This window comes from Osmerus eperlanus, chromosome 1, assembly GCF_963692335.1.
Source record: "Osmerus eperlanus chromosome 1, fOsmEpe2.1, whole genome shotgun sequence".
Lineage (NCBI taxonomy): Eukaryota > Metazoa > Chordata > Actinopteri > Osmeriformes > Osmeridae > Osmerus > Osmerus eperlanus.
Window position 1 is genome coordinate 24,962,990 of NC_085018.1, and position 18,374 is coordinate 24,981,363.

An 18,374-nucleotide genomic window follows, 5' to 3' on the forward strand; every position below is an offset into this window, starting at 1 on the left:
CAAGTACAAATACTTTGTTACTGTATAAAAAGGCTTAAACTTGGTTTGAACTTGAAGATTTTTTTTAAAGAAGGTTTTGAAAAAAAAGTTTTGAAAGGTTGAAACAATATATATTTTTTAAGGTTTTGAAAAAAGATCTATAAAGGTTTGCATCATTGATGAGTACTTGATGAGGTCTCTACTGTACTCTGCTCTGGGCTTCTCTGTTCTCCTCTCACTTCACGTGTGGAAAAATGAACTTTTTTGGAAAGGTTGACATTTTTGGGGGGATAAAAGTTTCAAAAGGTTGAAACAATATAATTTTTTTTTTTTAAGTTGGTGTGTGAAATAAGGTTTAGATTGTGGTGATTGGTCCATGCGTGATGAACTCATGGCGGATCTTGTCTCCTAGTGACGAAGACCAACCTTGCGGTGCATGAAGACCGGAATCGTGTTCCATATGTGAAGGTGAGTGTGTGTGAGTGTGTTTGAGAGTGTGTGCCTGCATGTGTGTGTAGTCAGTTCATTATCTTGGTCTCAGGACACAGGAAGCAGCACTGAGCAGTATATCTCTTCTATAACTCCTGCAAAGCAGTCTCTTCTCTGGTTTCACTGGAGATCCTGTTGTCTGGCAAAAGACTGCATCCACAACACAGTTAGATCCACAACACAGTTAGATCCACAACACAGTAGATCCATCACCAAGCTCTGTGGCACTTCAGCTCACATTGTACCCCCCCCCCCCCCCCACCTCCAACTAGCAGAACTACATCTGTCGAATAGTTTTCAAGTTACAAAACCCTGACAGCAGACCACCCCCCCTTCTATTATTCAGTATTCTGGCTCAGGGTTTTGAAGATGAGTCGCATGACAGCTGTTGTCAAGGAAACGGAACATAGCGTGTCACTGTCACAACAACAGCCGAGACCGCTGTCTAACTTGTTTACTTTTCTCTTCTGTTTTGTTTGTGTGCGTGCATGTGTGCGTGCATGTGTGTGTGTGTGTGTGCGTGGCATGTGTGTGTGGGCATGTGTGTGTGGGCATGTGTGTGTGGGCATGTGTGTGTGTGGGCATGTGTGTGTGGGCATGTGTGTGTGTGTGTGTGTGCGTGGGCATGTGTGTGTGGGCATGTGTGTGTGTGTGTGCGTGGGCATGTGTGTGTGGGCATGTGTGTGTGTGTGTGCGTGGGCATGTGTGTGTGTGCCAGGGTTGCACTGAGCGTTTTGTGTCCAGTCCGGAAGAAGTGATGGACCTCATTGACGAGGGCAAAGCCAACCGTCATGTCGCTGTTACCAGTGAGTCACACACACTCACACATACATACACACACAAGAAAGAACGCACGCACACATGTAAACACACACACGCACCCTTCTTCAGAACACATCCAAAATGACACAAGTTCAACCCCCTCTCCTCCCCCCCCCTCCTCCTCACCCCCCCCCTCTCCTCCCCCCCTCTCCCCCCCCCCTCTCCTCCTGTCCTGTCCTCTCCTCCCCCTCCTCCTCACCCCCCCCCTCCCCCCCCCTCCTCCTCACCCCCCCCCTCCTCCCCCCCCCCCCTCTCCTCCCCCTCCTCCTCACCCCCCCCTCCCCCCCCCCCTCTCCTCCCCCCCCCCTCCTCCCCCCCTCTCCTCCCCCCCCCTCCTCCCCCCCCCTCTCCTCCCCCCCCCCTCCTCCCCCCCCCTCTCCTCCCCCCCCCCCTCTCCTCCCCTCCTCAGACATGAACGAGCACAGCTCCCGCAGTCACAGCATCTTCCTGATCAGCATCAAGCAGGAACATGTGGAGACGGAACAGAAGCTGTGTGGGAAACTTTACCTGGTGGACCTGGCTGGCAGTGAGAAGGTGACCACACACACACACACACACACACACACACACACACACACACACTCACACACACACACACACCACACACACACACACACACACACACACACACACACACACACACACACACTCACACACACACACACACACACACACCACACACACACACACACACACACACACACACACACACACTCACACACACACACACACACACACACACACACACACACACTCACACACACACACACACACACACACACACCTGGTGGACCCTGGCTGGCAGTGAGAAGGTGACCACACACACACACACACCTGTTGGACCTGGCTGGCAGTGAGAAGGTGACCACACACACACACACACCTGGTGGACCTGGCTGGCAGTGAGAAGGTGACCACACACACACACACACCTGGTGGACCTGGCTGGCTACGAGAAGGTGACCACACACACACACACACACACACACACACTCACACACACACACACACACTCACACACACACACACACACACACACACACACACCACACACACACACACACACACACACACACACACACACACACACTCACACACACACACACACACACACACACACACTCACACACACACACCTGGTGGACCTGGCTGGCAGTGAGAAGGTGACCACACACACACACACACCTGGTGGACCTGGCTGGCAGTGAGAAGGTGACCACACACACACACACACCTGGTGGACCTGGCTGGCAGTGAGAAGGTGACCACACACACACACACACACCTGGTGGACCTGGCTGGCTACGAGAAGGTGACCACACACACACACACACACCTGGTGGACCTGGCTGGCTACGAGAAGGTGACCACTGCGCACACACACACACAGCAGTGGGTGACGCTGGGTAGGACCAAGATTAGAAAGTGATGTATTGATGTGTGCGTGTGTACAACATGTGTGTGTGTGTGTGTGTTTGGTGTGTGTGTGTGTTACAGGTCAGTAAGACAGGAGCGGAGGGAGCAGTGTTGGATGAAGCCAAGAACATCAACAAGTCTCTGTCAGCACTGGGGAACGTCATCTCTGCCCTGGCTGAGGCAACGGTACACACACACACACACACACACACGCCGTCACGAGTGGAAGAAGATGAAGAAAATCACCATGTCTCCTTCCACTGAAGGGCTGACCTCTCTTTGTCCCTCCCTCCCCTCCCTTCCCCTCCCACCCTCCCTCCCTCCTTCCCTCTCTCTCTCTCTCTCGGTCTCTCTCTCTCTCTCCGCCTCCCTCCCTCCCTCTATATCTCCCTCCCACTCTATCCCCTTCCCTCCCTCCCTCCCCTGCCCCTCCCTCCCTCCCTGTAGAAGAGCCATGTTCCCTACAGGGACAGTAAGATGACCAGGATCCTGCAGGACTCTCTGGGGGGGAACTGCAGGACCACCATGTTCATCTGCTGCTCCCCCTCTTCCTACAACGACGCAGAGACCAAGTCCACGCTGCTGTTCGGACAACGGTAACACACACACACACACTCAAACACTCCCACTCTCACACTGACACACTCTTAGATGCACACACTCACCTTCTATCCCCCCCGCCCCCTCCTCCCCCCCAGGGCTAAGACCATCAGGAACAGCGCCTCGGTGAACCTGGAGCTGACAGCTGAGCAGTGGAAGGGGAAGTATGAGAAGGAGAAGGAGAGGAACGCGGCTCTGAGAGAGAAACTGCTCTCCCTGGAGACCCAGCTGACACGCTGCAGACACCGCTCAGGTACACACACACACAGCTTTACACACCCTAACACGCTCACATCCTGGTTTATCAGCCTAGCAGCCCTGTGGTATCCTCTCCACACTGGAGACATTACTCACTCTGACAGTCTCCTGGGGCCACACGCACAAATACAAGTAAAACACACACAGAAGTAACACACACACATTCCCAACAGGATTGGGGTCAATAGTAATATGGATTTTACAAATGCAACCAGGGAATTAAAATGACATGAATACATAAACAAACTCATGAATCCTTGGAAGTCCATGAATATATTGATTAATGAAGATGATTACCATTCCTTGCATTAAGTAATAAATATTATTCTGGTCTCTCCCTCCTCATCTCCTCTCCTCCTACCCCTCTCCCTCTTACCTCCTCTCCTCCCCCCTCTCCCTCCTCTACTCACCCTCATATCCTCTTCCTCCTCTTCCCCCCCTCCCTCCTCCTCATCTCCTCCCTCTCTCCCTCTTCTCCCCCTCCTCTTCCCCCTCTTCCTCCTCTTCCCCCCCTCCCCCTCTCTCCTCCTCCTCTCCCTCATCCCTCTTCAGGGGAGGAGTCTCCAGAGGAGCAGCAGAGTCTGGGAGCATCAGCCAACAAGGACACGCCCCTTGACATCTCTAGCCCTGCCCCCACCCCCTGTATCCCCGCCCCCAGAATGCCCAGCCCCGCCCCCAGAATTCCCAGCCCCGCCCCCAGCCCGTGTAGCCCCGCCCCCAGCCTGTGTAGCCCCTCCTCCATCGTGGTGCGTATCTCAGAGGAGGAGAGGCAGAAGTACGAGGAGGAGATACGCAGGCTGTACAAGCAGCTGGACGACAAGGTCTCACACACACACACCTGACACACACACACACCCTGACACACACACACACCCTGACACACACACACACCCACACCCTGACACACACACCCACCCACATACACACCCCTGACACACACACACACACAAATACATACACAAACAAGATATATGGTTACATCACAGTTGTTGGTTAGTTTAATTAATCAAGTTGGTTGGTTGGTTTACCCCTCCCCCCTTTGTGTGTGTGTGTGTGTATCTGTGTGGGTGTGTGTGTATCTGTGTGGGTGTGTGTGTATCTGTGTGGGTGTGTGTGTATCTGTGTGGGTGTGTGTGTATCTGTGTGGGTGTGTGTGTATCTGTGTGGGTGTGTGTGTATCTGTGTGGGTGTGTGTGTATCTGTGTGTGTGTGTGTATCTGTGTGGGTGTGTGTGTATCTGTGTGGGTGTGTGTGTGTGTATCTGTGTGGGTGTGTGTGTTCAGGATGATGAGATCAACCATCAGAGCCAGCTGGTTGAGAAACTGAAGGAACAGATGTTGGACCAGGAAGAGGTCAGATATCTCATCACTCTACACTGTACGCACCCATACAGACATGACCACATGTCATGTGTTTCCTCTTCTGTTTCCCCTCCTCCTCCCCCCTCCCCCAGGTGCTGGCGTCGTCCCAGGGGGCGGGGGAGAAGGTGCAGGTGGAGCTGGCCGGTCTGCAGCAGGAGAGTGAGTGTGCCCGGGCGGAGGTGAGGGAGGTGCTGCAGGCTCTGGAGGAGCTGGCCGTCAGCTACGACCAGAAGAGCCAGGAGGCGGAGCAGAAGAGTCAGCAGAACAAGCTGCTGGCCGAGGAACTGGCCAGGAAGATGGTGAGAGACATCTATTCTCTCTCTCCCTCTCTCACTCTGTCTCTCTACCTCCCTCCCTCTCTCTCCCTTCTCTCTCTCTCCCACCCCCTACTCTCCTCCTTCCCTTTCTCTCTGTACCTCATTGATCAGTAATGATGCTTTCTCCATCTTCTCTCTCACCTGATTACTGGGTCAGAAGTTAATCATCTGCGGTATCCATCAGTGCTTTGATCTGACCTCTTGAGTGGTTGAGTGGTCCCAGCAGCGTACGATCACACAGATGACCTCTGGATATTTACAAACCAGCATGGCTGCTTCTCTGCTAACGATCCCCCCCCCCCCTCAGGCTCACCTCGTTACCGTGGAGAAGGAGCTGTCTCGTATCCAGGAAGCGAGCGGACTGCAGAGGAAGCGCATCGCCGAGGTGCTGAACAGCCTGATGAAGGACCTGAGCGAGTTCAGCGGCATCGTGGGTAACAAGGAGATCATGTTGGTGAGGAGGGGGAGAGGGGGCTGGGGGTGAGGAAGACAAGTGGACAGGGGCATTGTGGGTAACCTCTTTCTCCCCCCACCTCTCCCATCTTTCTCTTCTCCCCCCTCCTCCCCCCTCTCTCCGCTCTCCCCCCCTCACTTTCTCTGTCTCCCCCCTCCCTCTCCCTCCCCTCTCTCTCCGTCTCCCCCCTTTCCCCCCCCCCTCTCTTCCCCTCTCTCCCCCTCTCTCCGTCTCCCCCCTCCCTCCCCCCCCCCCCCCAGCCCGTGGAGGTGTCGGGGGCGGTGGAGGAGGAGTTCAGCGGCGCTCGTCTCTACCTGTCCAGGGTGAAGTCAGAGGTGAAGTCGATGGTGCGGCGCTGCAGGCAGCTGGAGAAGCTGCAGCAAGAGTGTCACCGCAAGATGGAGGAGACCGGGAGAGAGCTGTCCTCCTGCCAGCTGCTCATTTCACAGGTCAGACCAGTATAGACAAGACCAGACCAGTATAAACTAGACCAGACCACTGTAGACCAGTTTAGACCAGACCAGTGTAGACCGGGAGAGCTGTCCTTCTGCCAGCTGCTCATCTCACAGGCCAGACCACACCAGACCAGTGTAGACCAGTATAGACCAGACCAGTGTAGACCAGTATAGACCAGACCAGTGTAGACCAGTATAGACCACACCAGACCAGTGTAGGCCAGTATCGACCAGTCCACACCAGCCCAGACCAGTATACATCAGACCAGAACAGCACAGACCAGTATACACCAGACCAGACCAGTATAGACCAGACCAACCTAACAAGACGAGACACTGGTCACTAACACTGGACACTGTGTGTGTGTGTGTGTGCAGCATGAAGCAAAGATCCGCTCTCTGACAGAGTACATGCAGAACGTGGATCTGAAGAGGAGACAGCTGGAGGACAGCTACGATGCTGTGACTGAGGAGCTCCTCAGACTGCAGACCCAGGGTACACACACACACACTCACACACACACTCACACACACTGTAGTGAAAAATATTCTACGTCTTCAACCAATTCTCAAAGTTTGAAACAGCACTGGAACTCAGCAAAGGTTGAAGCAAAGTGTTTATTAGAATTCAGAGTGACATTTCTCATATATTTTCCCTATTATTTTATAATGTTCTGCCATTGGTACAATACTTGTTGGTCACAGATGCATTATGCATTCTTACCCAGTTGGTAAGAATACACACATATACACACCTACATTTTACAATATAATTGGGTGTGCTTTGCCTTCGGCAAGGGCACAACCTTTGTTCTCTCACATATATATTATTATTATTTTTATTTCTTTTTGCCCCCCTAAAACTCAGTCAATATTTGGCCTACATAGACAACCTAGGTGTCAAAAGTTTCGTCTTGGTAGCGATTGAGTTGCTTCTATTGGGATTTACGTTCCGTTGCATGGTTTAAGTGGAAATTAAGTTTTTGTGGCGAAAAGTGAAGCTAACGGTGGCTAACTTGCTAGCCAGAGTCAATGACGCTACTTACGTCACTAACGTCACGAAAACTCGCGTGACTACCTCTAGCAGAACATTAGTTTAGCAGCTCGTTAACTTCTGGGAAATGGCTAAGCTAACTGCTTTACTGCAAGGCAGCTGCAGAAACGCCACAAGCAAAGAGGCCAGGGTGATAACTATTTACTCATTTTACTTTGTGATATGACACACAATTGTGACGTGTAATGTACAATATAAGCTGATTTTATTAAGGAAGTACATCTACTTTCGGAAACAGTAGTCTACTATGTCACTGAAGTATTAGCATCATGACATTAGCCTCTGTTGCCCGGGCAACACATACTACAGTGGTCTATGATGCATCTGTTTTCAATCGTTAAAATAAACATTCCTCACAAATACATTTTCGTTGTAGGATTTATTATGACATTACATTACAAGTAAACGATTTGTGGGTGAAATTATCATTACCTGTGGTTTCAAACCAGTGTTGCTCACTGAAACGCAGTAGCCTATGCGAGACACAGCTGTTTAGGAAGTCAAACGGCGACAGAACATGTTCGGCACTCTCCTTACTTAAATCAAAAATCTAACTACTAACCTTAACTTCATTGCCACAGCCTAAACTTTGTCAATCTGTTCATGAAAATAATTAATTTCAGCCTAAACCGTACAACGGAACGTTAAATCTAATTCAACCAACGCAATCGCTACCAAGACGAACACAGCAGTAGTCTAGTACTGTACCGTAGTAGTAGAATTTACCGGGGCAGCTTCTCCACACAGGGCTATATCGCATTTTGCGTTGTTACTGACTGATCGCTACCAGTGAGATTTTTATGAATGAGCGATTTTCCACTAAATAAATGTCAAGCTTATTTACGTTTTTGGGGGCATATTTTCAGTTAGCAGATGGTACTGTTTGAATCAAGATTCCATCTTCTACTGCCGGTAACGTCGTAGAATAATCTTCAAAGGGGGTTCTTTATTAATGAATGAATGCAATATGAGTAGGCTAAATGCCTGAAAATATCACGAGAAGGGAAAACTTAAAAAGGACGTTTAAGTCATAGAGATTAGGTGCATTTTTACACCGGTCTGCCAAATTTATTCGTTTTGATTCAGCTATGAGGCTGCCTCTTGCAGGGGAAATGAGAAGACATCATATTTAATTCTACACTTCACTCGTATTTTCAGTTGTAAACGAGCAGCACAAAAAATGCTTTTAAATCTATGTAATCTTTATAAATAATAAGTATGCATTTTTATATAAAATATACAGATATATTAGTTGTAAAAATGTCATTCAAAAACGGACCCCTGTGCAACCGACGCAAGCAAGCACACCCTACAATTTCCCCAGAAATTGTACCCTCTCTAGTTATACATTTATTTAAGCATTAAATTTTGGCCCTTGAAAACCTCCATAACACACACATACACGCACATGCATGCATGAAGTGTGCTGACTGTCTGGTTGGGTTCCAGGTGTTTCCGAGGCAACCAGCGGGAAACAGACAGACACTCTGGACTCTACAGATGGCAAGGTAACCACACATTCATAGTAATAAGATTTTACTGTATCACCAGTTACCATAATGGTTTACCTCTGGCTGGGTGTGGTGTGTTTTGTGTGTGTGGTGTGTGTGTGGTGTGTGTAGGATCTTCACCACAAGCAGCTGGGTCGTCTACGAGACGAGATCAATGAGAAGCAGAAGATCATAGATGACCTGACTGAGTCAGTCTCTCCTCTCTCTACCTCTACCCCTCTCTCTTTCTGTACCCCTCTGTGTTTCTCTACCTCGACCTCCCTCTCTCCCTCTCTCTCACAGAGCTGTGTTAGAGCTCCTGTGTGTGTTAGAGCCTGTCTCCTGTGTGTCAGAGCCTGTCTCCTGTGTGTGTCAGAGCCTGTCTCCTGTGTGTGTTAGAGCCTGTCTCCTGTGTGTTAGAGCCTGTCTCCTGTGTGTGTTAGAGCCTGTCTCCTGTGTGTTAGAGCCTGTCTCCTGTGTGTGTCAGAGCCTGTCTCCTGTGTGTGTCAGAGCCTGTCTCCTGTGTGTTAGAGCCTGTCTCCTGTGTGTCAGAGCCTGTCTCCTGTGTGTGTTAGAGCCTGTCTCCTGTGTGTGTCAGAGCCTGTCTCCTGTGTGTTAGAGCCTGTCTCCTGTGTGTTAGAGCCTGTCTCCTGTGTGTGTTAGAGCCTGTCTCCTGTGTGTGTCAGAGCCTGTCTCCTGTGTGTTAGAGCCTGTCTCCTGTGTGTGTCAGAGCCTGTCTCCTGTGTGTTAGAGCCTGTCTCCTGTGTGTGTTAGAGCCTGTCTCCTGTGTGTGTCAGAGCCTGTCTCCTGTGTGTGTCAGAGCCTGTCTCCTGTGTGTTAGAGCCTGTCTCCTGTGTGTTAGAGCCTGTCTCCTGTGTGTGTTAGAGCCTGTCTCCTGTGTGTTAGAGCCTGTCTCCTGTGTGTGTCAGAGCCTGTCTCCTGTGTGTGTCAGAGCCTGTCTCCTGTGTGTTAGAGCCTGTCTCCTGTGTGTCAGAGCCTGTCTCCTGTGTGTGTTAGAGCCTGTCTCCTGTGTGTGTCAGAGCCTGTCTCCTGTGTGTTAGAGCCTGTCTCCTGTGTGTTAGAGCCTGTCTCCTATGTGTTAGAGCCTGTCTCCTGTGTGTGTTAGAGCCTGTCTCCTGTGTGTGTCAGAGCCTGTCTCCTGTGTGTTAGAGCCTGTCTCCTGTGTGTGTCAGAGCCTGTCTCCTGTGTGTTAGAGCCTGTCTCCTGTGTGTGTTAGAGCCTCCTGTGTGTGTTAGAGCCTGTCTCCTGTGTGTTAGAGCCTGTCTCCTGTGTGTGTTAGAGCCTGTCTCCTGTGTGTCAGAGCCTGTCTCCTGTGTGTGTTAGAGCCTGTCTCCTGTGTGTGTCAGAGCCTGTCTCCTGTGTGTTAGAGCCTGTCTCCTGTGTGTTAGAGCCTGTCTCCTGTGTGTTAGAGCCTGTCTCCTGTGTGTGTTAGAGCCTGTCTCCTGTGTGTGTCAGAGCCTGTCTCCTGTGTGTTAGAGCCTGTCTCCTGTGTGTGTCAGAGCCTGTCTCCTGTGTGTTAGAGCCTGTCTCCTGTGTGTGTTAGAGCCTGTCTCCTGTGTGTGTTAGAGCCTGTCTCCTGTGTGTGTCAGAGCCTGTCTCCTGTGTGTTAGAGCCTGTCTCCTGTGTGTCAGAGCCTGTCTCCTGTGTGTTAGAGCCTGTCTCCTGTGTGTGTTAGAGCCTGTCTCCTGTGTGTTAGAGCCTGTCTCCTGTGTGTGTTAGAGCCTGTCTCCTGTGTGTTAGAGCCTGTCTCCTGTGTGTGTCAGAGCCTGTCTCCTGTGTGTGTCAGAGCCTGTCTCCTGTGTGTTAGAGCCTGTCTCCTGTGTGTCAGAGCCTGTCTCCTGTGTGTGTTAGAGCCTGTCTCCTGTGTGTGTCAGAGCCTGTCTCCTGTGTGTTAGAGCCTGTCTCCTGTGTGTTAGAGCCTGTCTCCTGTGTGTTAGAGCCTGTCTCCTGTGTGTGTTAGAGCCTGTCTCCTGTGTGTGTCAGAGCCTGTCTCCTGTGTGTTAGAGCCTGTCTCCTGTGTGTGTCAGAGCCTGTCTCCTGTGTGTTAGAGCCTGTCTCCTGTGTGTGTTAGAGCCTGTCTCCTGTGTGTGTTAGAGCCTGTCTCCTGTGTGTGTTAGAGCCTGTCTCCTGTGTGTGTTAGAGCCTGTCTCCTGTGTTGTTGCAGTCGTAACCAGCGGGTGGCGCTGCAGCTGGATCACCTGAGGACTGAGTTTGAGCGCCTCAGGACCCAGGACCACCTGAAGAGCCTTCAGCTGGAGGAGCTCACGTGCGTACCTGGCCTCTACTGAGTTCTACTGGCCTCTACTGGGTTCTACTGGAGTATACTAGGCTCTACTGTCTTTTTCCTGGGTTCTACTGGGTTTAAGTGTCCTAGACTGGAGGTTGGCCCTTGGAGGTTGACCTAACTGTAGTACACACACTGACTCTGTCTCTCTCTCCATCAGATTTCTCCATGAACGTCACGAGCAGTCGAAGCAGGATCTTAAAGGGCTGGAGGAGACTGTGGTGAGGGCTCATCCCTTCTCCATCGACCTCAACTCCCCTCAGAGACACAGCTGCCTGTTAACCACTCTCTCCCTCCTCCTCCCCCCCCCCTCTCTCTCTCTTGTAGGCCCGTGAACTCCAGACCCTCCATAACTTGAGAAAGCTTTTTGTTCAAGACCTCACGACTCGGGTCAAAAGAGTGAGTTGGAAATAACTGATACAATCCTACAGAACTAAACCCAGTAGTATTAATATGAACTAAACACCAACAATGTAGGCTACTCTATTCTGTCCTTTCTATTCTCTGTCTCTACCTCCGTATCTGTTTTCCTTTTTCATTCTTTCTGACCTCTCTCTCCCCCCCCCCTCTTTCCCCCCTCTCTCTCTCTCCCCCCTTTCTCTCTCTCTCCCCCCCCCCCTCTCTCCCCCCCCCCGCCTCTTTCCCCCCTCTCTCTCTACCCCCTTTCTCTCTCTCTCCCCCCCTCTCTCTCTCCCCCCTATCTATCTCTCTCTTCTTCCCCACCCCATCTCCCCCCCACCCCTCTCCCTCCCCCCGTCCCCCCCTCTCTCTCCAGAGTTCAGAGGGGGGTGCTGATGACAGTGGGGGCTACAGCACTCAGAAGCAGAAGATCTCCTTCCTGGAGAACAACCTGGACCAGCTTACAAAGGTTCACAAACAGGTAAGAGGCTGTGTGTGAGTGTGTGTGGGGGTGGGTGTGTGTGTGTGTGTGTGTGGGGGGGGGGATGTGAGTGAGTGTGTGTGTGGGGGGGGGGGGGTGAGTGAGTGTGTGTGTGTGTGTGGGGGGGGGTGAGTGAGTGTGTGTGTGTGTGGGGGGATGTGAGTGTGTGTGTGGGGGGGGTGTGAGTGCGTGTGTGTGGGGAGGTGCACAGCAGTCTAGCATCTTTGGTCTGCCAGCACCATCCATCATGTCTCCACTGCAGACTAAAGTAAAAAGTCCCTTTAGAGTGAAACATACTTGAGGTATCTTTAGGTAGCTATTCCTGCTGCACACACACACACACACACACACACACACACACACACACACACACACAGACACACACACACAGACAGGAGAGTGTGTGTGGAGCTAACCACTGCAGTGTGGACCACCATCTGCAGCCTCCCCAGTTGCTGCACTGCAGTGGTACACCACCACCAGCCCAGATACCTGCTTAGAACCAGCCTAGAACCAGCCTGGACCTGCTTAGAACCAGACTAGAACCAGCCTGGACCTGCTTAGAACCAGCCTAGAACCAGCCTGGACCTGCTTAGAACCAGACTAGAACCAGCCTGGACCTGCTTAGAACCAGACTAGAACCAGCCTGGATTGAACCTGGAATAGAAAGTCTGTCTCCCCCTAGCGGGTGTGTGACAACACTGATCTCTCTCCCCCCTGTCCCCCCCGTAGCTGGTACAGGATAATGCTGATCTCTCTCCCCCTGCCTCCCCGTAGCTGGTACAGGATAATGCTGATCTCTCTCCCCCCTGTCTCCCCCCTAGCTGGTACAGGATAATGCTGATCTCTCTCCCCCCTGTCTCCCCCTAGCTGGTACAGGATAATGCTGATCTCTCTCCCCCCTGTCCCCCCCCTAGCTGGTACAGGATAATGCTGATCTCTCTCCCCCCGTCTCCCCCTAGCTGGTACAGGATAATGCTGATCTCTCTCCCCCCTGTCCCCCCCCCTAGCTGGTACAGGATAATGCTGATCTCTCTCCCCCCTGTCTCCCCCTAGCTGGTACAGGATAATGCTGATCTCTCTCCCCCCTGTCCCCCCCCCTAGCTGGTACAGGATAATGCTGATCTCTCTCCCCCCTGTCCCCCCCCCTAGCTGGTACAGGATAATGCTGATCTCTCTCCCCCCTGTCCCCCCCCCTAGCTGGTACAGGATAATGCTGATCTCTCTCCCCCCCCGTCTCCCCCCTAGCTGGTACAGGATAATGCTGATCTCTCTCCCCCCTGTCCCCCCCCTAGCTGGTACAGGATAATGCTGATCTCTCTCCCCCCTGTCCCCCCCCTAGCTGGTACAGGATAATGCTGATCTCTCTCCCCCCCCGTCTCCCCCCTAGCTAGTACAGGATAATGCTGATCTCTCTCCCCCCTGTCTCCCCCTAGCTGGTACAGGATAATGCTGATCTCTCTCCCCCCTGTCCCCCCCCTAGCTGGTACAGGATAATGCTGATCTCTCTCCCCCCTGTCCCCCCCCTAGCTGGTACAGGATAATGCTGATCTCTCTCCCCCCTGTCCCCCCCCCTAGCTGGTACAGGATAATGCTGATCTCTCTCCCCCCTGTCCCCCCCCTAGCTGGTACAGGATAATGCTGATCTCTCTCCCCCCGTCTCCCCCTAGCTGGTACAGGATAATGCTGATCTCTCTCCCCCCTGTCTCCCCCTAGCTGGTACAGGATAATGCTGATCTCTCTCCCCCCTGTCTCCCCCTAGCTGGTACAGGATAATGCTGATCTCTCTCCCCCCGTCTCCCCCCTAGCTGGTACAGGATAATGCTGATTTCTCTCCCCCCCGTCTCCCCCCTAGCTGGTACAGGATAATGCTGATCTCTCTCCCCCCTGTCTCCCCCTAGCTGGTACAGGATAATGCTGATCTCTCTCCCCCCTGTCTCCCCCTAGCTGGTACAGGATAATGCTGATCTCTCTCCCCCCCGTCTCCCCCCTAGCTGGTACAGGATAATGCTGATCTCTCTCCCCCCGTCTCCCCCTAGCTGGTACAGGATAATGCTGATCTCTCTCCCCCCCCGTCTCCCCCTAGCTGGTACAGGATAATGCTGATCTCTCTCCCCCCGTCTCCCCCTAGCTGGTACAGGATAATGCTGATCTCTCTCCCCCCCCGTCTCCCCCTAGCTGGTACAGGATAATGCTGATCTCTCTCCCCCCGTCTCCCCCTAGCTGGTACAGGATAATGCTGATCTCTCTCCCCCCCCTGTCTCCCCCTAGCTGGTACAGGATAATGCTGATCTCTCTCCCCCCGTCTCCCCCTAGCTGGTACAGGATAATGCTGATCTCTCTCCCCCCTGTCCCCCCCCTAGCTGGTACAGGATAATGCTGATCTCTCTCCCCCCGTCTCCCCCTAGCTGGTACAGGATAATGCTGATCTCTCTCCCCCCTGTCTCCCCCCTAGCTGGTACAGGATAATGCTGATCTCTCTCCCCCCTGTCTCCCCCTAGCTGGTACAGGATAATGCTGATCTCTCTCCCCCCCGTCTCCCCCCTAGCTGGTACAGGATAATGCTGATCTCTCTCCCCCCCGTCTCCCCCTAGCTGGTACAGGATAATGCTGATCTCTCTACCCCCGTCTCCCCCTAGCTGGTACAGGATAATGCTGATCTCTCTCCCCCCTGTCCCCCCCCTAGCTGGTACAGGATAATGCTGATCTCTCTCCCCCCTGTCTCCCCCTAGCTGGTACAGGATAATGCTGATCTCTCTCCCCCCGTCTCCCCCCTAGCTGGTACAGGATAATGCTGATCTCTCTCCCCCCTGTCTCCCCCTAGCTGGTACAGGATAATGCTGATCTCTCTCCCCCCGTCTCCCCCTAGCTGGTACAGGATAATGCTGATCTCTCTCCCCCCTGTCCCCCCCCTAGCTGGTACAGGATAATGCTGATCTCTCTCCCCCCGTCTCCCCCTAGCTGGTACAGGATAATGCTGATCTCTCTCCCCCCGTCTCCCCCTAGCTGGTACAGGATAATGCTGATCTCTCTCCCCCCGTCTCCCCCTAGCTGGTACAGGATAATGCTGATCTCTCTCCCCCCTGTCCCCCCCCTAGCTGGTACAGGATAATGCTGATCTCTCTCCCCCCTGTCCCCCCCCTAGCTGGTACAGGATAATGCTGATCTCTCTCCCCCCCCGTCTCCCCCTAGCTGGTACAGGATAATGCTGATCTCTCTCCCCCCCGTCTCCCCCTAGCTGGTACAGGATAATGCTGATCTCTCTCCCCCCTGTCCCCCCCCTAGCTGGTACAGGATAATGCTGATCTCTCTCCCCCCCCGTCTCCCCCCTAGCTGGTACAGGATAATGCTGATCTCTCTCCCCCCCCGTCTCCCCCTAGCTGGTACAGGATAATGCTGATCTCTCTCCCCCCTGTCTCCCCCTAGCTGGTACAGGATAATGCTGATCTCTCTCCCCCCCGTCTCCCCCTAGCTGGTACAGGATAATGCTGATCTCTCTCCCCCCTGTCCCCCCCCTAGCTGGTACAGGATAATGCTGATCTCTCTTCCCCCCCGTCTCCCCCCTAGCTGGTACAGGATAATGCTGATCTCTCTCCCCCCCGTCTCCCCCTAGCTGGTACAGGATAATGCTGATCTCTCTCCCCCCTGTCTCCCCCTAGCTGGTACAGGATAATGCTGATCTCTCTCCCCCCCGTCTCCCCCTAGCTGGTACAGGATAATGCTGATCTCTCTCCCCCCGTCTCCCCCTAGCTGGTACAGGATAATGCTGATCTCTCTCCCCCCCGTCTCCCCCCTATCTGGTACAGGATAATGCTGATCTCTCTCCCCCCGTCTCCCCCTAGCTGGTACAGGATAATGCTGATCTCTCTCCCCCCCGTCTCCCCCCTATCTGGTACAGGATAATGCTGATCTCTCTCCCCCCGTCTCCCCCTAGCTGGTACAGGATAATGCTGATCTCTCTCCCCCTGTCTCCCCCTAGCTGGTACAGGATAATGCTGATCTCTCTCCCCCCGTCTCCCCCTAGCTGGTACAGGATAATGCTGATCTCTCTCCCCCCTGTCTCCCCCTAGCTGGTACAGGATAATGCTGATCTCTCTCCCCCTGTCTCCCCCTAGCTGGTACAGGATAATGCTGATCTCTCTCCCCCCCGTCTCCCCCCTAGCTGGTACAGGATAATGCTGATCTCTCTCCCCCCGTCTCCCCCTAGCTGGTACAGGATAATGCTGATCTCTCTCCCCCTGTCTCCCCCTAGCTGGTACAGGATAATGCTGATCTCTCTCCCCCCGTCTCCCCCTAGCTGGTACAGGATAATGCTGATCTCTCTCCCCCTGTCTCCCCCTAGCTGGTACAGGATAATGCTGATCTCTCTCCCCCCCGTCTCCCCCCTAGCTGGTGCGTGACAATGCTGACCTGCGCTGTGAGCTCCCCAAGCTGGAGAAGCGTCTGCGCTCCACGGCGCAGCGCGTGCGAGCCCTGGAGGAGGCCCTGAAGGAGGCCAAGGAGACCTCCATGAAGGAGCGCAGGAGGTACCAGCAGGAGGTGGAGAGGATCAAGGAGGTGATGAGGGCCAGGAACCCCCTCCGCCGGCCCCACGCAGCGCTGATAGGTAACACACACACACACAGAGAGACACACACACTAGGACACAGACACACACATTCACACAAGAGATTATAATAATGTGTCAGCTGTAGTAGATTTCCTTCTTTAACTGAAACAGTTTTACTGGTTATCTTCTGCTGACACTTTTTACTTTCTCTCTCTCTCTCCCCCCTCTCCTCCTCTCCTCTTCCCCAGCTAAGCCAGTGCGTCCAGGCCACTATCCAGTCTGCTCTCCTTCCAACCACCTGTTTCTACGCAACTCTGATCAACCAATCACGTTCAGCAACACTCTGTTCCAGGGCCCCGCCAAGCCCGCCGCCCCAGTAGATTCAATCAGTGCACCCAACCCCACCCCGGCTGACCCCACCCAGGGTGACACCAACCCAGACAGCCACACTCAGAACAAGCCCACTCAAAGTAATCTTACTGAATCTGACTCCAGCCAGAGTGACACCAACCCAAACAGCCAGAATCAAAACAAGCATACCCAACCAAACCCCAACATCCAAACCAGGTGAGTGTGAGAGAGGATAAAATAGTCTACACATTTGTCAAATCAAGAGGTTCAGAAGTCATAGGTTCAGATCCCGCTATGTACTTCACAGTGGATAAAATGTAACTACTTACATTATTCTACAAAGTGTCCATGCCAGTGTCTGTAGTCCTGCTGTGCTGCAGTGTCTGTAGTAACATGCTGTGTCCAGCAGGGGCACAGAGGGGGCTGTGGAGGAGACCATCAGCTCTGCTGAGAAACTGGACATGGACAACGGTGAGCTAGTCCCTCCCCTTCCCTCCTCTCTCCTCCTTCTTTCCTGTCCTCCCCCTATCCTGTCTTCCTACTCCTCTCCTCTCCTTCTTTCCTCCTCCTCTCCTCTCCTCCTCCTCTCCTGTCCTCTTCCTCCTCTTCCTCATCTCCTCTCTTCTCCTGTCCTCTCCCTCTCCCTCTCCTGTCCTCCTCCTCATCTCCTCTCCTTCTCTCCTCCTCCTCCTCCCCCTCTCCTGTCCTCTTCCTCATCTCTTCTCCTTCTCCTCCCCCTCTCCCTCATCTCCTCTCCTTCTCCTCCCCTTCCTCCTCTTCTACTCTACACTGACACCAATACTGCCGATACAGAGGTTTAAAAATCACTGCTGTCTGAACCTGTCTGTTCTCTCACCCTACCACACCCTCCTTCCACCCCCCTCACCCTCCTGTCACCCCCCTCACCCTCCTGTCACTCACCCTCACCCCCTCACTCTCCTTTTCTCTCACTCCCTCTATCTCTCTCTCTCCACAGGAAACACCATAGACATCAATGACAACAGGTAAGCACTCCCACCCCCCCACCCCCCACCCCCCCACCCCCCACCACGACCCCCCCCACTCTCGGTCTACACCCACACACCAAACAGGAAGTGACAAGCCTGGACGGTGCAGTTGTAAAACAGCTTGTCCCCGTAGCGCTCTGAATGGTTGTCACTGTTCCATTTCTGTCAGAGGTGCACACTAACCACTTTCTCCTCTCTCTCTCTTGCTCTCTCTCTCTCCCCTCTTCTTTTCCCCTTCCCCCTCTCCTTTCTTCCTCTCTCGCTCTCACCTCTTCATCTCTCCCCCCCCGCTCTTCTTTCTCTCTCTCTCTGTCTCTGCCACTCCTTCACCCCCCACCTCTCCCCCTCTCTCTCCCTCACCCCCCACCTCTCCCTCACCCCCCACCTCTCCCCCGTCTCTCTCCCTCTCCCCCCCACCTCTCCTCTCCCCCTCTCTCTCCCTCACCCCCCACCTCTCCTCTCCCCCTTTCTCCCCTCACCCCCCACCTCTCCCCCTCTCTCTCCCCTCACCCCCCCACCTCTCCCCCTCTCTCTCCCTCACCCCCCACCTCTCCCTCACCCCCCACCTCTCCCCCCTCTCTCTCAAT

At 53.4% G+C, this 18,374-nt stretch overlaps 1 protein-coding gene across 1 annotated transcript in view; it reads left to right on the top strand.

The window, feature by feature from the left end:
- Positions 1-18,374, top strand: part of kif5ab (kinesin family member 5A, b) — a 34,779-nt gene that overhangs the window by 15,320 nt on the left and 1,085 nt on the right. Inside the window, exons 6-27 of the mRNA XM_062472617.1 lie at positions 392-447; positions 1,187-1,274; positions 1,700-1,824; positions 2,788-2,892; positions 3,154-3,302; positions 3,405-3,559; positions 4,117-4,385; positions 4,848-4,916; positions 5,018-5,224; positions 5,550-5,696; positions 5,957-6,145; positions 6,530-6,647; positions 8,655-8,713; positions 8,828-8,904; positions 10,881-10,982; positions 11,161-11,221; positions 11,328-11,399; positions 11,776-11,880; positions 16,270-16,486; positions 16,678-16,996; positions 17,187-17,251; positions 17,757-17,784. Coding sequence (XP_062328601.1) covers positions 392-447; positions 1,187-1,274; positions 1,700-1,824; positions 2,788-2,892; positions 3,154-3,302; positions 3,405-3,559; positions 4,117-4,385; positions 4,848-4,916; positions 5,018-5,224; positions 5,550-5,696; positions 5,957-6,145; positions 6,530-6,647; positions 8,655-8,713; positions 8,828-8,904; positions 10,881-10,982; positions 11,161-11,221; positions 11,328-11,399; positions 11,776-11,880; positions 16,270-16,486; positions 16,678-16,996; positions 17,187-17,251; positions 17,757-17,784 — 2,782 coding nt within the window. The remainder of the gene's footprint in view (positions 1-391; positions 448-1,186; positions 1,275-1,699; positions 1,825-2,787; positions 2,893-3,153; positions 3,303-3,404; positions 3,560-4,116; positions 4,386-4,847; positions 4,917-5,017; positions 5,225-5,549; positions 5,697-5,956; positions 6,146-6,529; positions 6,648-8,654; positions 8,714-8,827; positions 8,905-10,880; positions 10,983-11,160; positions 11,222-11,327; positions 11,400-11,775; positions 11,881-16,269; positions 16,487-16,677; positions 16,997-17,186; positions 17,252-17,756; positions 17,785-18,374) is intronic.